This window comes from Symphodus melops (genome assembly GCF_947650265.1).
Source record: "Symphodus melops genome assembly, chromosome: 14".
Classification (NCBI taxonomy): Eukaryota; Metazoa; Chordata; class Actinopteri; order Labriformes; family Labridae; genus Symphodus; species Symphodus melops.
Genome location: NC_136704.1, coordinates 16,472,235 through 16,492,244, shown reverse-complemented (window position 1 = coordinate 16,492,244; position 20,010 = coordinate 16,472,235). Strand labels below are relative to the sequence as shown.

Sequence of the window (20,010 nt, the reverse complement as noted above, 5' to 3'; positions counted from 1 at the left end):
ACCGTAATGTGCAGAGGTTTTATTGGCCAAAACAGTTGAAAAGTGATTTAAAAAGGCACAGGAAAACTATGCATCTAAGTAAAGAGGGAGGGAAGAACAGTCAAACGATGAGAACAGCGGTACACAGCAGCAACAGAAGCCCTAACAAAGGCCAACATAACACTCTGTATATTAACGTGGAACACATACAAAATGCTACCTGAAGACATAAGGGGAAGAGCTAACAGGAGAGCTCCCCTCATTGTAGTTTGCACTGAAACGGATTGTTGAAATGACAGATGAAGTACGAGGAGATAAAAGGTGGTATTTGGCGGAGACACGTGCCATTGTTTGGTAAATTCTTGAAGGTTGACTTCCAAGTAAACAAAGTCTTTCTGTCTTTATTTCAGCAACCTCTGAAGCTCATTCCCTCGCCCTGTACTCAGACCAAAGTGGTCAGCTTGTCTATGAGATCGTCAATAGTGTAGACCATGAGCTTGATGTCATCTTTGTCAGACATGCGGTGCTGGCCGTGTCGCCGGAGGATGACGTCCACGTCAGGGCTGAGGACGCGTTCTGCAACCTGCATGGAGATGTGCCACGGGACGTCCTCGTCCTTGAGCCCATGAATGAGCCGTACTGGACAGGTGATGGGGATGGGACTCTGGAGCACACAGTGATTTTCTGCCTCCTTCAGAAAGTCCATGTTAAACTTGTAAAAACCCTCTTCTGAGTGTTTGGTGGGCACTGTCCACTCCCCCTTCTCCTCAAACTCTTTGCGCGTCTGTGCATTCAACATGAAAAAAAAAAAAAAATCACAGTCAGACAAACCTGTTAATGAAAACACTACGAGAGCTTTAAATACAAATACATTAATATTTGTGATAATCTGCTTTATTCGTACCTCCAGAGGAAGAGCGTTGAAGGATGTGACAATGTGATCAGCAGCAGTGGAGATGCCAACAAGTGCTGCAGTCTTCTCTGGTCTTGCAATGGCTGCGAGCAGCATGAGCCACCCGCCTATACTGGAACCCACAATTATCTAAAAAAATACAACACCACAAAATACATCAACCAACTTATCGTTCATTTGTATTCGGACTCTTGTCAAGAAAACATCTCCCGAACACAATCCAGACTCATGCAGAACAATCATGGCAGAAGAAGACTTATGATACCATAAATATGGTAGCACAGTGCCATCTTCTGGACAAATGGTGGAACATAAAAACAACAACATAAAAATTCAATGAATTATTTTCACTCCTGTTCTTGATTTGAAATTAGATCTTAATGAGCCCCATTCATGGAGCTTTTATTGTGTTCTTCTTACAGTTGGCACTTCTATATTAAAAACTAACATTTATTAATACATGATAGAAATGCGGTCGACTCAGTATTGCAAAATGTTTCATCGTGAATATAAAGCTGGGACTTAGGTAATATTTTATCTTTGTACCTTTGTCAGATTTTACTCTTTATCTGGTGTCTGTTCTGTAGTGTTATGTATATTTCTGAGGACAGTGCTGTCGGAACAAGAAAAAAATGTCACGTATCTGTGTGAAGTCACATACAGTGTAGTGTATCTACTGATGCAAATAAATATGTGATTATTTAGCCTGTTTGGGTTTCATTTTGAGCAGCACAACATCCTCTTTAGAATAACTTCAGTACTTCTAACATGCCATGCAGGTATCCATCACTTGAACATTTTAATTTGGGCATTTCTTACATCTCTGGACATCTGTTTTCTATCAAGTTCACCTTGGGTGTGTGTGCTGAATGCACTCTGCTCTGCATTCTCATCATAAAAGGGCCCGTTTCTCTTGTTAGTTAAGACGGACATGCACAAGTTTATAGGGAAATTATATTCATCAATTTCAGAAAACAGGTAGTACAGTTCCACTGTTTCAGAAGATGTTATGAATCTGATGTAGGTTGAACCTAAATGAAGATGTTGATGAATGAGGCTCCATAAAGCTCTTGTTGATTATTTGGTAAGTTTAGATGAGAAACATTTTATACACACTTTTAAAGCGTAGATTCCTGTAACCACTGAAAATATCATAAAAGACACTTGAGGTCCCTTTCCTTTAGAATAACTGTTCTCATGTTGTTGTTCTGAGGGAATGCATTCCACTCCTCCACCAGTGCTTCACACAGTTCTGCCAGGTCACGAGGGGGTGGTGTACGAGCATCTAGTCACTGCTTCAGCTGGTCCCACACGTGTTCTATGGGTTTCAGGTCAGGGGACATTGATGGCCATACCATATGAGGCACTCCCACTTCCTGAAGTCGAGCTGTGACAATTCAGGCTGATGTGGTGGAACACTATCGTCCATGAGCAGAATCAATCCCCAAATCCGTTTTTTCACTGACTGGTGATGCCCGCACAGACTGTTGCCCTTCCTCCACCAAAGCGAACCCTGGGGACCATGTCCACTCACAATACCAGCTTTTTACACCCCCATAATGTTGAAATTGATGCCACATTGAAAAGGTGTGTCTTTTTGTATTTATTTCATCTCGCTTCCTTTTCATGCCAAATCTCACACTAAAGTCCAGGAGAATGTTGGCTACAAAGACCCGGAGTTCTTAAATTACTATTTCTACTGCACATAGATCCAAACCTGTTGTAAATCTGAACCTCTTCTAAATGGGAGTTGACTCTCACCTTTCATCCCTGTCGAGCAAAGTTTTGATAACTTTGTTGATTGCTGACAGACAGTCACCTCCAAAGGGGCATAAACCGAAGAAACATATTTACCTGTGGCCCCTCTGCTAACTCATCCAACACGAAGAGGACGTCTTTTTTCCATGTACCAATAGTCCCTTCTGCTCGCACCCCCTCTGAGGCCCCATGTCCCGTATAGTCAAACCTGAAAACCATAAATAGAACAGCCAATAGGCATCAGAGGGTAAAACAAAGGCAAACTATAAGAATCCAGATTTAATTTGTTTTAGACATGTTGAGTACATTTAATAATTCTCATACCACTAAATGTGGAAATAATTTTTGAGTACTCACTATAATGAATAAACGTCTATTCCATGCCATTAATAGATTTAAAATGGTTATAATGATTTGAAATATTCCACATCAGTTACAGCCTTGAAGCCATCGCTCCTTTGTAAGCATTAACAGTGCATTTCATGTTTTTTTTTTTACTGACTCAAAGGACCAACTGTGGATGCAGGTAGAATACATCTCTCTGAGTATCAGGAATATATTCAGTTTATTATTATCAAATGATCAATGCAACCTTTGTCATGTTCACCCGGCGTGTTGGATGTGTATAAAAGTACAACTGAAGACTTTAATCATCCAGGATTTATACATCATATATTCTGGTTTATAAGATTATTTGCAGGACAAAGTGTCAGCATGGATGATTTTTCAGAGGTTAATTTGAATGCCTTACCTAAGATACGAGTGTCCCAGTGACCTACAGAACTCCTCCAGTGACTCAGCTTTCTGCCCATTCATGCTGGAGCCATATCCAGGGAGGAAGACCACTCCTGGACTCTTCCCCTTCGTCCTTCTGTAGGCCAGCTTGGGGAGGTCTGGTCGTGAAGCATACTGAACTGTGGACTTGTGTCTCCTACCTGTTGGTTGACACAGAACTTAGTATTACTGCTTTAGTTAAACATGTTATGCAAAGGACTCAATGTGCAGCTGGATGTAAGCACACCCCTTCATATTAGTAACTGCATCTTAGGCAAGTTACAAGCGTGTGTTTTTTAGACCGACCATAAGAAATAAGGCAACTTGACTCTCTTGGTTCAGGAAATTAAAGTCGAAATGTTCTCAAATACCAAAAGAAAGAGCCTAGACGTGCACACCACATGCGCAAACACGGCGACGTTAACTGCCCTAAATTTTGTAAGACGACGCAGTCTGTGAGCCACACCCCCTGCTCGGTGATTTTAACAGCCTCGGAAGAAATTCAAGCGTAGTGTAATTCATTACGGCCAAGCGGAGACTTTAACAAACCTTCAAGACGCTTAAAAGACAAAGCAGCCAGCCCTCCATTGCTTGAAATTTGTGAAAGTCCTCTGCGGCAGGACCTCAGCGCTACGGCTGCCATACTGCTCCTCGACCCACTGAGGAACTATCGCGAGAGTAGGAGCGGTGAGTCGTTGACTCAACGAGCAGGAACATTTCATTACTAAGGAACCACAGCACAGCTCTGTGGAGCAGAGGTACAGGATGTATTTAGATTGAGAGTAGCATTATTCTTGCATTAACAAAAGAATGCATGTACATGTTACTTTAAGTATCATAACAACACAACAAAGGATGTAGGAACCTGAGCCGCCCGCCTGGAGGATTATCCTCCATACATTGTCAGTATAGGTTACCAACACACATTTCACTTAATGTTATGTTTTTATTTGAAGTGAAATGCGTCTTTTTATATATTTTTACACAAATGTGTAAAAAACAAAATTTTAAATGATTCTAAATGTTCATTAGTTCTGTCAGAATGCAATTTAAGACCCCCTTAGTGGTCCCCCTTAAGGGGGTCCTAACCCTCACTTTGGGAATCACTGCTTAAGGCTCTATTTTATTGGCCCATTGTTTTTAGACAGTTTATTATCATGCATATATATAGAGGCATTTTGGTTAAGGTGGGACAAATATAATGCAAGCAGAAAAATGAAAACATTGCATCATAAGTTGATCCATGCTTACATTTGTTCTTATTTCATTATTTTAAATGTAATAATTTTTTTTCCACATTGAAATTCATCCATTGACCTCCATTAAATTCGAGTTTGTTTTCGGCGTGTATTAACTCCTTCACGCAGTGGTGACAATTATTTTTTAATATCAGACACTATTAGCATTTCAGTTAAACAGCCTATCTCTGTTTAGACTCATAATGAACGTCTGTGGGAACTTGTGCTTTAGTGACTGTCATGTGTCAGACTGTAACATGACTCGGAGCGTCACAGGCGGAAGGTCACGGAGCAGCAGCACGGAACGGAAGCGGGAGTAAAAAAGCCTGTCCGCCATTGTGGAATAATATGAAGAGCGATATTCCAGTAAGACACTAGTCACTTTCAGATTGACTGTCTAAAAGACCAAATCTGTGGGGCAGGGGTCCGACACATTCACCGAAACCTTCATAGTCGCAATTTTCACCGGGTTTAACTAAAGGGAGGAAAAACACCGCCTTGTACCCACGACAGAGTGATTGGACAAACAGAGAGACGAGCCAGGAAAGCACCGGAGAGGAAAGAGAGAGAGAGAGAGAGAGAGAGAGAGGGAGAGAGAGAGAGAGAGAGAGAGAGGGGGAAGCCGTGGACAGTCTCACAAACAGCGATCAGTTTTCGGCTCCTAGAGGATGTCTGCAACCACAGTCGATCAGGTCGGTGTGAGCTCATCTCAGATATTAGCGGCGAAATGAAACTTTTAGCGACAACAGTTTGATCTTGTGGTGTGTCGCTGAAAAAAAACTCTCGGATGTGTGATAGCTGTTAGCTTTGTGTATGTAGGCCGACTGTAGAGCTGTAGCCGGCTGCCAATGCGGCAGCGTTTACTGGATGTGTTTGACATCCGCTCAATAACAACCTGTATGTTAACATCCGGCCGGAGGGTTTTAACTTAAAGGTTACTGCGATCGTTTGATTTATTTTTCAGACCAGGATACAGCCGTCTCTCTCTCTCTCTCTCTCTCTCTCTCTCTCTCTCTCCCTCTCTCTCCCTCTCTCTCTCTCTCTGTTTCTTGTTTTCTGCCGTGATCTGACAAGTCTCACCTATTTTTTATCTTCTTTCAGAGACCTAAAGGACAAGGAAATAAAGGTAAGTGGTATTTAAAAAAAGGGTCTTTTTTCAAAAATAACGCTGATCAGCCTGGCTGTGCCAGCTGTTTTGATTTTACAATTAGCTCACATGCTACGATTGGTGATTGAGCTTTAAAAGCTGCAGCTGAAACTGCAGTTGTGGTTGTGTGGCCCCTAATGTTACACAACCATGAGATCTTGTCATGTTTTAGTGAACCTCTTCATGCCAAACTGTGTCAACATGTCGCCTTGAAGGCCACAGTGCTTCAGCTCGGTGCATAAGATAAAGTTCATGTCCTGTCTTCTCAGTGCAAAACGGATCAATGCATCAAAAGGATGGAGTAAACGATGATGACTTTGAGCCTTACTTAAGCGGCCAGACAAATCAGGTAACACTGAAATATGACAATGGAAACACCCAGAACCAGTGTTGATGTTATAACTTCACGTTAATTCCCAGTTAGTTATTTTAGAAATACTGTCATTCCTGTTTGGCTATTTGTTTGTTTGTTCTCAAATATGATATATGTCCTTTTAATTCAACACACAGGCTATCTTTATTATTTTAAGTATTGTCATCATGCTAGATTTGTTAATTAAGTAGCTTTGCATTATAGTACATTAACCGTCTGTCTCCCTTTGCCACACAGAATAACAGCTATCCACCAATGTCTGACCCCTACATGCCAAGCTACTATGCTCCATCAATCAGTTTCCCTTACTCTCTTGGAGAAGCTGCTTGGTCCACAGCAGGAGACCCCCCGATGCCCTACCTAACTACCTATGGACAGATGAGTAATGGCGAACCGCATTTCATCCCGGACGGCGTGTTCAGCCAGCCAGGTGGCCTGGGGAACACACCTCCCTTCCTGGGCCAGCATGGTTTCAACTTCTTCCCTGGTAATGCAGACTTTTCCACCTGGGGTACCAGCGTCTCTCAGGGTCAGTCCACACAGAGCTCGGTCTACAGTAACAGCTATGGGTACGCCCCCAGCTCACTGGGTCGGGCTATTACAGATGGACAGGCAGGGTTTGGAAGTGACACCCAGCTTAGTAAAGTTCCAGTGCTGAACAGCATTGAACAAGGTATGACAGGGTTAAAACTGGGTACGGACATGGTGGCAGCTGTCACTAAAACCGTAGGTTCACCCCTGGGAGGCACGGCAGGTATGAGCAGCATGGCGGCCAATAGCCTTCCTCCGTCTGTCAGCTCGTCCGCACCGAAACCAGCCTCCTGGGCAGCCATCGCCAAGAAGCCGGCCAAACCACAGCCGAAGGTCAAACCCAAAGCCAACATGGGAATGGGGGGCGGTGCTGCAATTCCCCCACCCCCCATAAAGCACAATATGAATATTGGTACTTGGGACGATAAGGGCTCCCTAAATAAGCCCCCATTAGCTCAGACTATGATGCCCCCGCAGCCTCTGTTGCAGCAGCCCCTCCTCACTCAGCACCAGCCCTTACTGCAGAACCCACTGCCCCATCAGCCTCAGCACCAACACCAACATCAACACCAACACCAACACCAACAACATCAACACCATCAACACCAACACCAACACCAACAACACCAACACCAACAACACCAACACCAACAACACCAACACCAGCCCTTCCAGCTTCAGTCTCTTCAGTCCCCCCAACATCCCCATCCTCTAGCCCCCGGGCCCCCACACCTGCACCTCACCTCTCAGCCCGGTCCCCCACAACACCTTCATCAGCAACAACCCCAGCAGCCTGGCCCACCCCCCAACCGCTGGTTGGCTCCCAGGAACCGTGGCGAGGGCTTTGGTCTTGGTGGCGGGGTCCCATTGAGTGCCTCCCCTTGCTCTGGAGAAGTGCATCCCGTACTGGAGAAACTCCGCACCCTCAACAACTACAACCCCAAAGACTTTGACTGGAACTTGAAAAACGGACGCGTGTTCATTATCAAGAGCTATTCCGAAGACGACATCCACCGCTCCATCAAGTACTCCATCTGGTGCAGCACAGAACACGGCAACAAGCGTCTGGATGGTGCCTTCCGCTCTCTGGGCAACAAGGGCCCCCTGTATCTGTTGTTCAGTGTCAACGGCAGTGGGCACTTCTGTGGCGTGGCTGAAATGCGCTCACCGGTGGACTACAATGCCTATGCAGGGGTCTGGTCTCAGGACAAGTGGAAGGGCAAGTTTGAGGTGAAGTGGGTCTTCATCAAAGACGTGCCCAACAACCAGCTGCGTCATATTCGGCTGGAGAACAATGACAACAAGCCAGTGACCAACTCCAGGGACACTCAGGAAGTGCCTCTGGAGAAGGCCAAACAAGTGCTTAAAATAATCGCCACTTACAAGCATACCACCTCAATCTTTGATGACTTTGCACATTATGAGAAACGTCAGGAAGAGGAGGAGGCTCTGAGGAAGGTGAGATAAACACATGCACGCACAGAACCGTTTGCTGTTTGAACAACTTTTTTTTTTTTCTTTGCATGCCAAAAGAGAGTTCACTGTAGTCACCTTTGAATCCAAAGCGAGGCTAACTTTCACTGAGTCACTGCTGCAGCCTGTTGCCAGACTATAATCAGCTGATCTTGTTCCACCTGCTCTCAAATAGAGGTTGTAACTTCCTTTTGGCTGAATGAACACGCTGGCGTAAAATGGAAGTTCCCAGAGGCCCGTCAGCAGACTGACACGCTACTACATTACTCCGGAGCAGGTTCAGGAAGCCGCGATTCCTCATCAGCCATCTTGTACTGTTGAGATTGTGGCGCTGATTAAACTCATAGAGCTTTTCCTGAAATAGCCCGCATTCCTGGCATTCTTCTCCTTCAGACAAAGGCAGATGTAGGCTCTGATCTCTCTTTGAACGCCGAGCCTCTCTGCTCTCCACAGGCTCCTCCATGCTTTATTAGTCTTTAACAACATAAGCCCTCGGCCTGCAAACTGTCCGTGGCGAAGCTCGGAGTCGGCACAGATCGTCTCAGATGTTTTCCCCAGCGAAATGCATACTAAAGATGTGTGAATACATTCATCTGTGCGAAAGATCCACTAGCAGTGTTAGCCCAAGTCTGCAAAGCTAAAATATTTTTGCAGTAGTGATCGAGTGGTTTACCGCAAATGTTTGTTATAACAACTCTGTGGGATTCTACTGGTGAGAAAGAACAGCAGCAAAGGAGCGAATGCCATGTTATCATTGCGATCATTCTGCAGTATCCATTCTTATATTCACAAGTATGCTAATCTGGTGGTTTAGAAAAAGAAAACCCCATGACTCGCTCTCTTCTTTTCTCCTACTCCCCTACTGCTGCTGCTCCATTGATGCTGTATTGACTCCTCGCTGCAGACCTTGTTAATATGCGCTGGGTTACTTTCTCATAAATATTTCAAGTCAATGTTTTCAGGCTTCTGAAAACAACCTGTCAGTAGAAAGCCTGTTTCATCTCGCGTTGTGCAGGCGTTGCGCTGTGCTGCTTTTGTAGCCCTGACCTCCTACATGACAGGATGGGCCCGGCCGAGGCCTCGCCCTCCTCTGCCTGACAAGGTTAATTGTTCTCTATTGTTTGGCCTGTCCTTCCCCAACTTTGAGAGGTGTCAAACCAGCACAGCTACCTGCACCAAAGTGTTCCCAGAGGGTTTTTTTAAGGATAACTTTGGATCTAAATGTTGCTGCAAGATTTGTATCTGAATAAGTAATTAAGCTATGAGTACTTAGAGGGGAGCTTTTCCTCTTCCTCGGGATACATAAACAAATGACGCTCCTGGTACGGTAGCTTGCGTAGCTACAGTTGTATCCCAACAGGAGAGATCCGGCTTAGCTGTTTGAATTTTGCGGCGGAGTGATTTACGTACTTTAGTGAAACAAAACGTCTTGTTTTTTTTTGTTTAAACTTGTCATGGTGAAATTTCAGATTTTTAGATTTCTAATGAAATGATTGAAAACAAAATGGCTGCCAAATTCCCTGAGGTTAGCTCCGTTTGAATGCTTTGATCTGACAGACCTTTTTCTCCGACCACAGGCACTCAAACTCGCAAACAAAGATACTCTTGTCCCTGTAAAAATGCTACAATCTGTTCATCAATTGCGGTCTGTTTTTTCTCTAAGTTAATTTGTTCTTTTGTTTTCTCAGATTTTTAATAGACTGTCAAGCACCAACAGTTACTTATTGTTCCTCTTGTCGTTTTAATTCCTGACACTCCCTTACATATTTGATATTTAAGGCGTGTTTTGATTGCTCATGTTTCCTGGAGTATATGAGCAGTCATGTGTTTCTCCACCAGACCGGCATTACAAGCTCCACGTCGTGTCGTGGCTGCTTTGTAGACACGATGGAACATTTGAGTTAGCAGATACGTTCTTGACCGTGTCACTGATGGATCACTTTGATCTTAATTTTTCTTTATAAATCTAACCTCATCCATAAATGATTTTTATTTTGGGCATTTGTCCTTTTTAATTACATCATTTTTTTTTTTCTTGATTTATTTTTTTTGCTTGTATTGTATTATCATCTGTCACCGGAGCTCAAAAAGTTTGTCACTGAAAGCGGGTGTGTAAATAACATTCGATCTCAGAGGTGATGTCAGAGTCTGTTGGGACTGTCTGCAAAAATGTACAGGCATCACTCCAACCAGCGTTCATCACCAATATGTTTATCAGTAATACTTAGCATGATCAACATTTTGAAGGGGCCAGAAACCTTACAAATGATCCAGATAACTATTCTGTTAGAGATTCAAGTGTTGTCAAAACCAGAGTTCTTTACGTTTATTACATATATTTTTTAATATTCTAAAACCACCACTTGGATTCTTGCACAGATGAATAAAGTTCCTGACAGCAGTCAAACCGTAACCTTTACATGAGGCTGGAAGTGAGACAGTTATCCCAAACTGATTCTGCGAACTCATGACGCGTCTTTTGAGATGTTCGTGATTTAAAAACGTCCGTCGAAGGATCACATCGGCTTGAGTGCGCTCAAAAAGACGTTCAATGAGTGTTGTGAATAAACGCATAGAAAGTCTTTATTTGACTCTGCTCTGATTAAAACAGCATCCTTTACTTTAATTCATGTGGATCTCTTACCAGATGAAACGGTTAGGATGAAAAGCGTCACTATTTTTAGGGAAGTGACATTTTCTAACTTCCCCTAAGTTCTTTCCAACTTTGCCGAGACACAGAATTAATTTGAATCCAACAGTGTGGAATAAAACTTGTACATGAATAAGAGGCCATGGGCTCTGTTGTTGTTGTTGTTGTTGTTGTGGATTCTGTTTATGCCTGTGTTGCTCATGTTCTGGTATCCACTGATGATCTCTTTCTGTTCTTTGTTTTGTCTCTTGCCAGGAGCGCAATAGAAATAAACAGTAACCTTCAAGCAAGCTCTCTGCTAGAACTGCAACACTAATGACGTAGGACCTTAAATACAAATATTTGCCTAACCACGAGGAGGAAAGGCTGTCACAATCTTTTTTCGCTGAAGACAACAAATGTATCTGAACACTTGAACATGAAGATAGGTGGACTCATCTGTACTTGTTGACTGGTGCATCAAACCCCGTGTTCCTGTCTCACAAGAAAAAAACAACGTAACCCACTTTCTCTAAAGCACTTTCAGTCCTCCTGAGCAGCCTCTACCATTACCCCTTAACTGTCTAACTGTGTTCTTCTTCTTTTTTTTTTTGATTTTGTTTGTGAACGACTAACTGACTAACCCGAGTAGTCAGCAGATTTCACAAGGCTAATTTGTAATTTTTTAAATGCCTCAAATGTTTAGGATATTGGCAAGCTTCATGAAGAGAATTAAAGATGATATATATGAATTAATCAAGTACTTGAATCTGCATTCAGCCGACTGATCCTCCTCAGACAGAGGTTCAGATGATTGACAGATGGGATGAACTAATTGGGAAAACAGCCACAATCATGTCAATCATAAGATGAATCCTTCCTCCCCTACCTGTTCCATTTCTTTCTGCATATGTTACCGTGTACCAAAAGATTATAATTATGCAGCAGTCTGGCAATCACTGGCCAGTGCACATCTTTTTTTTTTTTTTTTTTTTCTTCTTCTTGTGATTCTGTCATTCGGAAGTGCATTTGTCTGAGGAGAAACCTGCTGCTCAACTGTTGATGTCCTCTGCTGTACCTCAGGCTCAATCAGACTGTCTGACCTCAACAACTCTGTGCACTTTTGGGAGAACACCCCCCCCCCCCCCCCAATCCAACCTTCTTTCTACTTGGCTTGACCAGGATTCCCCCAAAAAATCTGCAAGACATCAACTTGACAGGATGTGACAGTTTTCTCCTCTAGGTGACTCACTAGCTAAATAAAATTACCCATGTTTAGCGCAAACCTTGCTTTTGTGTTTTTACTCATTTGAATCAGAAATGTGCATACGTGCCTCTAGATAAACAGGCATGTGTACGGTCGCAGCAATCCATTCTCCTGTCTGCTCTGCATCCTTTGCATTAAACTGACGATGTGTGTAAAGTGTGTCAGTGTGCGGGGGTTGACTATAGACTCAAAATACCAAAGGTGTACAATAAATAGACTTGAAGATGACACCGTATCAACATGTTTGCAGTGTGGGAAGCAGCGCTGCCAGCTTAAAGTGGGTTACTTCACATCAAAGTACACGTGCAGGAAACAGCCTGTACAGTAATACACACTCTTACCTATATGTAGTCAAACTATGACATCAGATGTAAGCAGTAGGTTTGAAGTTAATCTGAGCTTCTAAGTTTACATCACAATGATAAGATTCCCATGCTTTACTTAGATATTTCAATTGAATGCGATGCTGTGCTTGTACTCCACAGCATTTCACACATTGTAACCTTATACTCCGCAAAATGTATTTCACAGCCTGAGTTACTCTCTCTATAACAAACAAAGAGTATGATGAAACGTGTGTCTTTTAGCCTTTTTGGCCTATGAATGAAAAACTGTGCGCTGGGGGTTTGGGAGAATACATTTTGCCTTTCAACATCTAACATGTTTTTATTCGTATAATACATTAAAAAAGAATAGAAAATATGTTGTCTACTTTTTGCATGCAAGAAGAAAAAATATGTTTGACTTGCATGTGCAAGTATATGCTCTTTAAACACAAGGTAACAGATGTACACAATGTGGTACATGAACATTAAACCCACTTAAAACAAACAGACACAATAGGACGACATTAAAGGAGGGCACCAATGGTGAACAATGAAGTGATGGTTTAACTTAATTTGAATATTTTCCAAATCTGTTATTTTGCATAAAATAAATATTTGAATTGTCTTTAAAAGGAAAACAGTTTTTCTCCCACCTTCCTCTTCTAGCTATGACATCATGACCTCTCAAATTGAGCCATTTAGCGGTCGCCTAGGTTTGGAACCACTGGACCAAACTAGATGACTAAAGTTTATAAAAGTAGTTCATTTCATCTACTGAAACACTTATTGCCTCTTCTATACGGATGAATAATGTGACATGATTGTGTTATTATATTGCTGTTATATATATGGTTACTGCTGAGTGACACTTTGATGCCACAGTATACACCTCCTCTCTGAGCAGGAGACTTTAAACTTGCTGTATAGTGTAAGGAGGCTTCTAAATAGTCTCACAAACATCCAGGTAAAACTGATGTTAATCCCCTGGCTGCTTGTCACAAACCTGACATACCGGTAAATTATAATCTCAGACTAACCTATGTTTAAAGCCATGAATCTGGGACAGTCACTTAAAACAAGTGTGTGTTTTGTCCAATTTTAAAGGCACAACGGTCTCATCTTCCAGAGTGTAATCTTACAAATATTGTACGTAGACACGAGCACAACTGGGTTTAAATAATTTGGTGGCAGCATTTTAAACAGGTGAACAAAAACTGTGATCAATCCAAAAAGACAACAACCCACATAAAACGAAGACGTTTACCTGAAGTCTACAAAATTAGTTACTTATTTATCTGATAGATTGTTGTTGTTGTTTTGGGGATGAGAATTGCAGCATTATAACAAACAGCAGTTTTTCAGGGATGAAAGTGACTCGTTTCAGATGAATATGCGTTTGAAAATAAATGTAGAAATATAAAGTTACAGTTTTAGTTCTTATTTTCTGTGGAAAGGTGCTGCGAGGGAAACCTTGAATTATGACACTGAATAAGATCTTTGTTGTTACTGAGAGAACTGTATGAGATTGTTTTTAACAAAGGAAAGTAAAGGCACTAAAGCCTTTATTTATTGTGAGGTTTACAGCTAACCATTGTAAAGCAAGGAACTCCATCATTATTCTTATTATACAGAAGTGTTACATTGTTGCCTTGTTTATAATGATCTCGAAACGGTTAAAAAAAAGTGTTCCACTATCTGTCCACCAGAGAACGCCATCACATCACGTTCAGTCACAATTGCGCCCGTCCTCGGCCATCAAGATGCACCACAAAGCCTCTGCTGAGAGCTCTGCTGCTCAAAGCTTTCTTCTCAAGTCCCCCCAACTCCAGCAGACAATTATGCCAGGACGAAAAGCACTTGTTGTGTTTCCACAGCTTTTCTGCAGCAATTACTACCCTCTCACCAAAGCTGTGGAGTGAGATGCAGAGAGGGGAGAGGGTAGAGGGAGGGGGGGGGGGGGGGGGGGGGACTGCAGATGTAAGGTAGCTCTAAACTAACTGTGGTATAATACATTCAATTAATATTGAACACGGTCCCTTTACAAATAACGTTAAAGTTGGTCGGTACATTGGATGTGTGCGTGTGTTTGAGTGTGCTAGAGGACCAGACCTAAAGTAGGCCAGGAAATAGCTATTTATTCATGCCACACTTGTTATGTGATTGTGATGAGATGAACAAATTCTGAAATGTGCAAAACCCTGATTTAATTACACTTCTGATTTCATGATGGTTTTAACTCATTCTCTGAAAATGACTTGTACACTCTGTTTGGCTTTGACGTTTGAATAAACAGGAAAATTCATGTAATGGTTTACTTTCAATGGTATGTCACTTTGCTTTTAGCATTCAGGGATCAAACTCGCTGGCTAATGACTTTAATGTCACCAGCTTTAAATTTCTCCCTCCATCCACACTGGTCAAAGCTGTTCCAAGAAAGTGCCAAGCAAACTTTTATCTTCCCCTCCCCTCCCGACCATCAAAATGTCCTTCTGCAGAGAGATTCAGTCGAGCAAAGATGAGAGAGAAGGAGCATCCTCTGCCTTATGAGCTGAAATGCCTTTGAAGTTTCAGTCACACTCAAGACTCATCAACACATGGCTCAAGGCAAGGTTAAGCCGAGTCTCAGGGTTGGCACTTTCTCAGTGTTTTGAAGGATTTCACACTGTGGGCCGTGACGTGTCACTCAGAAAGTCCTCGCAGAACATTAGTTCTAATGATGATGATGTTATTTGACATGTAGACGATCAGATCAACTCGTAATTATTCTGTAAATATGTTGCTTTGCTGATTTACATTATATGTACGGTGTAACTGTTCTAGACATTCAAGTTGCTTAAGTGAGAAATGTAAGTGCATCAGCATTGGTTATACAACGCACAGCTGAGTCCCATTTTAAAAGCTGTGTTTGAACTTCAAGGTGTTTCTCAGCATGTCAGCTGAAATAATCAACAGTTTTATCTCTCATTTGAAAACATTGGCCTTTGACTGACAGTAATATCAAAGTTTTCTTTCTGCCCTTCTCCAAGGTGTCTCTGTTGCCATGGTTATATCGTCCTCTGTGAAGTGAAAGTAGAGACTGAGCATTTTGCTGAACACAATGAATGATAAGATGTAGATCCAAGCTGAAAAAAAAATGAAAAAAACTTCAGTGTTCGGATTTTAGTCCAAGAAAATACAGACTTGCTATTGAACATTTTCTCAAATAATTATCAGATAAGTACAATGTTGATTTTCATTGATGTGAATGGTTGTATTTGTTATCAAAATTTAGATATGTGATACAACTGTGTATTTACTACAAGGAATTCATGTTTCAGAAATATTTATGCTGCACAATTTGTTGTAAGAATTTTGTCCTTGATGATTTGTAGGTGCCATCTAAAACAATGTTAGACAGACTGAAGTCTACTCTTAGAAAGCAAAAAATATTACATTTCAATGTCTGTCTTTGAGAAAATGTTATTTCATTAACTTATTTGTCTTTATTAACAACATATTATTTTGCAATTTGCACATGATGCAATATCTTTAAGACTTGTAAGCAACTGGAAAGTAGCCACGTTGACTGGCAACGAGGGATTTCAATGCTATTTTATTGAAAAGGCCATGATGTCCCAAATTTGAGACCCTAGAAAATCAGCAATACATTTCTAAATCTTTGCCTAAATAAAATAAATCCTGATGATTCATAGTTTTTTGTTTTTTTTAGCCCCCTGTGGTTTTTTGCAATAAAGAAATGACCTAAAGCAATCAACACTTTTTTTTTGGTCCCAGGCTGTAAATACATTTATTTCTGTTGTAAAAAAAATGGCATTTTAATATTGGCTCTAAAATAAATTCATTGGATTTTTGCTGTCGGACTCAAGTGGGGACTTAAGGAACTGCAGCTTTTAGCACTTGGCATAGGCTTTATTTTTTTAACACCACTGGTTGGTTGATGGTTGTAGTGCATGTCCTATTTCCTTCATCCTTCAAGCTATTCTGACAGGAGGAATAACGAACATACTGTCTGCACTCTGTGACAAATAAAACGTATTCATGATAATGCATAAAGAAATCTTTCAAGAGCAACACGGCATAGTTCAAGGCCCTATGAGATTCATTTGTACAAATATTTCCAGGCAACAAGACGCAACTGTGAAACCCACAAAGTTCCTGCAACTCCTAAAAAACAAACGTTTTCTTGTGCATAAATAATATTATATAATATAATAGGTGGCACAGTGAAAGTGTAACAATGTCCTTACTCTTGTTGCTGTCCTTTTGACTAAAATGTACACACAAACTTAAAAGCCGACAGTAACAGGCACTAATAGAAAGAGTGCCTATGGCTAATGGAGAAGATAAAGAAAAGCAGGACAAACAAGAAAACCCTTGTGTGACAGACATCTAAAGGTCCATTATTTCAGATCATCTGAGCAAATGTGGACCATCATTATTCACTTTACAGTGGGTCATAAGCTGCCCTGCTTCTGCTGCCCTGGGGAGTCGGGTTAGTGCCAGTATGTACTCGAGTACATACATGTATGGAGGGAGGGGAAAGTAGAGAGGTAAAGGAAGAGGAAGAGAGTGAGAGATTTTGGATCAGTGACTTTTCTGAGGGGGGCTGCACGGTGCATTGGTTAATGCTGTTGCCTTACAGCAAGAAGGTTTCTGGTTCGAATCCCCATCGGACAGTGCAGAGTTTCAATGAGTTTTCATGCATGGATTCTCTCCTGGTGCTTTGGCTTCCTCCCACAGTTCAAACACATGCTGGTTAGGTCAATTGTTGACTCTAAATTGACATAGGTGTGAATGTGACTGGTTATGTTACGCAGCTCCAGCTCCCTGCGACCCTGAACGGAAAAAGCGGACTTATCTCTTATGCTGCTGCCTTGCACATCTGTGACGCTTTTCTACATCCAGCACTCATAAATATGAATATTTAATCTATAAAGCAGATGAGTAAAATATGAACTGAAGGACACTGGTACCACATTTAAACTTCAGGACTAGACCTCTCTCTCTCTCTCTCTCTCTCTCTCTCTCTCTCTCTCTCTCTCTCTCTCTCTCTCTCTCTCTCTCTCTCTCGAGTTGGGTAGACTGTGAGTTGAGAAATATTGTCAGGTCAGGCTGCTTATTGAATTCAAAGTTTAGAGTATGTTCTCTGCTGTGACTGTTCAGGGTGAGGGTTTTTTTTGCATGGCAGGGGGTAGTGCAGGATGGAAAGGTCTAAAATGTAATGCATTTGAAATGAAATGAAAGGTGCCGAGAAATGAAACATGGCATGACTGGAGTCCTGGGAGTTACCAGTCGGGACTCTACACTGAGCTGTAGCCTATTTGTGTGTGTGCGTGTGTGTGTGTGTGTGTGTGTGTGTGTGTAGAATCTAAGAATATGGCGCAGTGTGAGTCAAGGTTGTAATATGAGCGCGCTGTCTTCACTCCTGTGACTTCCTTTTTTTCCCTTCCTTTACAGGCTTGATGGAGATTAAGAGCCATTAAAGGCTCTCTGCTGCATGTGCAGTTTCTATTGATCACATTGACTCAACCCACTGTAGCCAATGATCCGATTACAAGTGTTGTACCCCAATCCTTCTCCCCTCCCCCTCCATCTTCTCCCCATCCTTGTCTCCCTCAATGCTTGGAGGGGATCACACTGCCTCTGCTGATGTCAGCACTGGGGCATACCCAGAAGGTCCATGAGCGCCCCCCCCACACACACACACCTCCCCCCTCCCCACCGGCAGGCCTTAGAATATCTGCTTGCGTGTCTGTCTGTATTTGTCTTTCGGCCTTGCTGTCCACTCCTGAATCTCTCCCATTCCTCGCTTCTGTGCTCTTCCATCCTCAGCCATCTCCAAAGAGAGCGGGGTTAGGATGAACCTCATTCTCACAAGAGAGACCGAGAGATGGACTGCGCCAAAGACCTAAATGAGTTCAGACAGTCTAAGAGGCATCGGCTCATCCACCCCCTCCCCTCCCCTGCCATTGCCTTTCTCAAACAGCCCTGGGGGAAGGCTCAGTTAGACCATTGTGGTTATTGGCAATGACAGAGGCTCACAGAAATCTCCTTCGTTTCTTCTGTACAGGAAGTGTCCCACTATGTTGCTTATTTAGGGGTATTCCCACTGAACTGGCAACCCATTCCCCTCTAAAAACAGCTAATTTTAGAGCTGTGTGGCATCTTCTGTTCTAGTTGTTGTATACGTTTCTAGCTTTATTAGCATGACTCCAAGCCTGGCAATATGGTCCTTTTGGTCTTCAAGTATATCCTTTTGGTGAAATATCTCAACACTTATTCGTTGGCTATAAAATCTTCATTCACTGGATGAATCGTATGGACTTTTTGAGGTTGATATTTTTTCTTTGTATATCGACAACTACTGTATAAATTAGTATGAAATGTAAATTTCATAGATTACAGATTAGAAGATGTGGAAAGATTTGGTGTTCCTCTAGAAAACAAAAAATATAGTTTTGTTTTGCAGCAAAATATCTCTAAAACGTTTCAGGCATTCATTTATTTCAAATGTTTTTACGTTTATTATATGCTAACTTTTCATTCATCACTATCATGTGGTGAAAATTCGAACGTGTCCATCAAGAAAGTGTTGCCAGTAATTAGTTCAGGTTAAAGTTCATCTGTTTGCCATTCCATCTTTATCTATATAACACACAGAGAAACAAAGTTAAGCTACTCAGGACTGTGTGTTAAGAGAACGAAGAAACACATAAATAACATGGATGGTTTATTTGGTGAATGAAACATTGGCTCTGATCTCAGCTAGACTTTGTTCTAGTGCTAATTAGCAAGCATGCTATCACAGTAAACTGAAACAGAGAATATTTTGAACTTAACCTTGACCAAACCATTGACTTTATATGAATTATAACACAACTCTGCCTCCTCCAGTTGTACACAGGTTAAGTAGAAATTATCCTGTGATAGGCTCTGACATACTGAGCTGGTGAGGTCTTTAGCGGCCAGGGCTCAACAGTATATCCTATGCAGTTTTGATGTCCTGCCCCTTTTGCTAACCAAAACACTCATTTAAACTAACCAAAAAAATTGCAAAGATTCCTCAGGTCAGTCCTGTCATGCAGATTTAAGTGTCCGTTTGAAGCAGACACTCGGTTTTCTTCTTCCGTTACGCCTCCTCTCGTCTGCTAATCCAGTGCACAGGAGCCATGTTTGAGAAAAAAATCTGTGGATGTGTGTTTTGATTTCCAAGATTACCTCATGTCACATCTCCTAACATGAAGGAGACAAAGGGATCTTTACTGCCAGAGCCAGTAAAGAAGGTGTTTGGGGAGATATCATGTAGTGCATGCTTTTAATATGTTTTTTTCTGTTCAATGCACCATTGTGCTGAAGTGAAGCCTCACAGAGCTGCGAGCATGATTAAACTATTTTTAAAGATTTTTTTCTGTGCCTTTTCTGTACGCAAAACAACATCTTGAATTGTTTCTCTTGCTGGTCATGAATAAAATTCTGTTGAGATGTCTTTAATGACTTACATTTAATTTTGTTTTGTTACTGAAACATTATCAGAACCCTTTTAAATACCTCAATGATGAGCTTGATTCCAGAACAACACAAAGTAAAGACCTATAAGGTGAC

At 41.8% G+C, this 20,010-nt stretch overlaps 2 protein-coding genes across 4 annotated transcripts; one reads left to right on the top strand and one right to left on the bottom strand.

Annotated features, from left to right (window-relative positions):
- Window positions 1–4: 4 nt before the first annotated feature.
- abhd10b (abhydrolase domain containing 10, depalmitoylase b) lies at window positions 5–4,157 on the bottom strand. Its single transcript, XM_079361273.1, has 5 exons — window positions 3,974–4,157; window positions 3,402–3,585; window positions 2,747–2,858; window positions 884–1,021; window positions 5–763 (listed from the first exon to the last, which is right to left on the bottom strand). Exons 1-5 carry the CDS (start codon window positions 4,065–4,067, stop codon window positions 422–424), a joined length of 870 nt encoding a protein of 289 aa, XP_079217399.1. The 5' UTR covers window positions 4,068–4,157; the 3' UTR covers window positions 5–421.
- Window positions 4,129–12,100, top strand: ythdf3 (YTH N6-methyladenosine RNA binding protein F3). 3 transcript variants are annotated; one of them, XM_079361244.1, is made up of 6 exons: window positions 4,129–4,182; window positions 4,912–5,354; window positions 5,764–5,788; window positions 6,079–6,158; window positions 6,420–8,171; window positions 11,092–12,100. In XM_079361244.1, exons 2-6 carry the CDS (start codon window positions 5,331–5,333, stop codon window positions 11,113–11,115), a joined length of 1,905 nt encoding a protein of 634 aa, XP_079217370.1. In that variant the 5' UTR covers window positions 4,129–4,182; window positions 4,912–5,330; the 3' UTR covers window positions 11,116–12,100. The 3 variants fall into 3 exon arrangements, with proteins under 3 accessions (XP_079217370.1, XP_079217369.1, XP_079217371.1); XM_079361243.1 differs by lacking the exon at window positions 4,129–4,182 and adding an exon at window positions 4,251–4,326; XM_079361245.1 differs by lacking the exon at window positions 4,129–4,182 and having other exon boundaries at window positions 4,859–5,028.
- The last annotated feature ends 7,910 nt before the right edge of the window (window positions 12,101–20,010 follow it).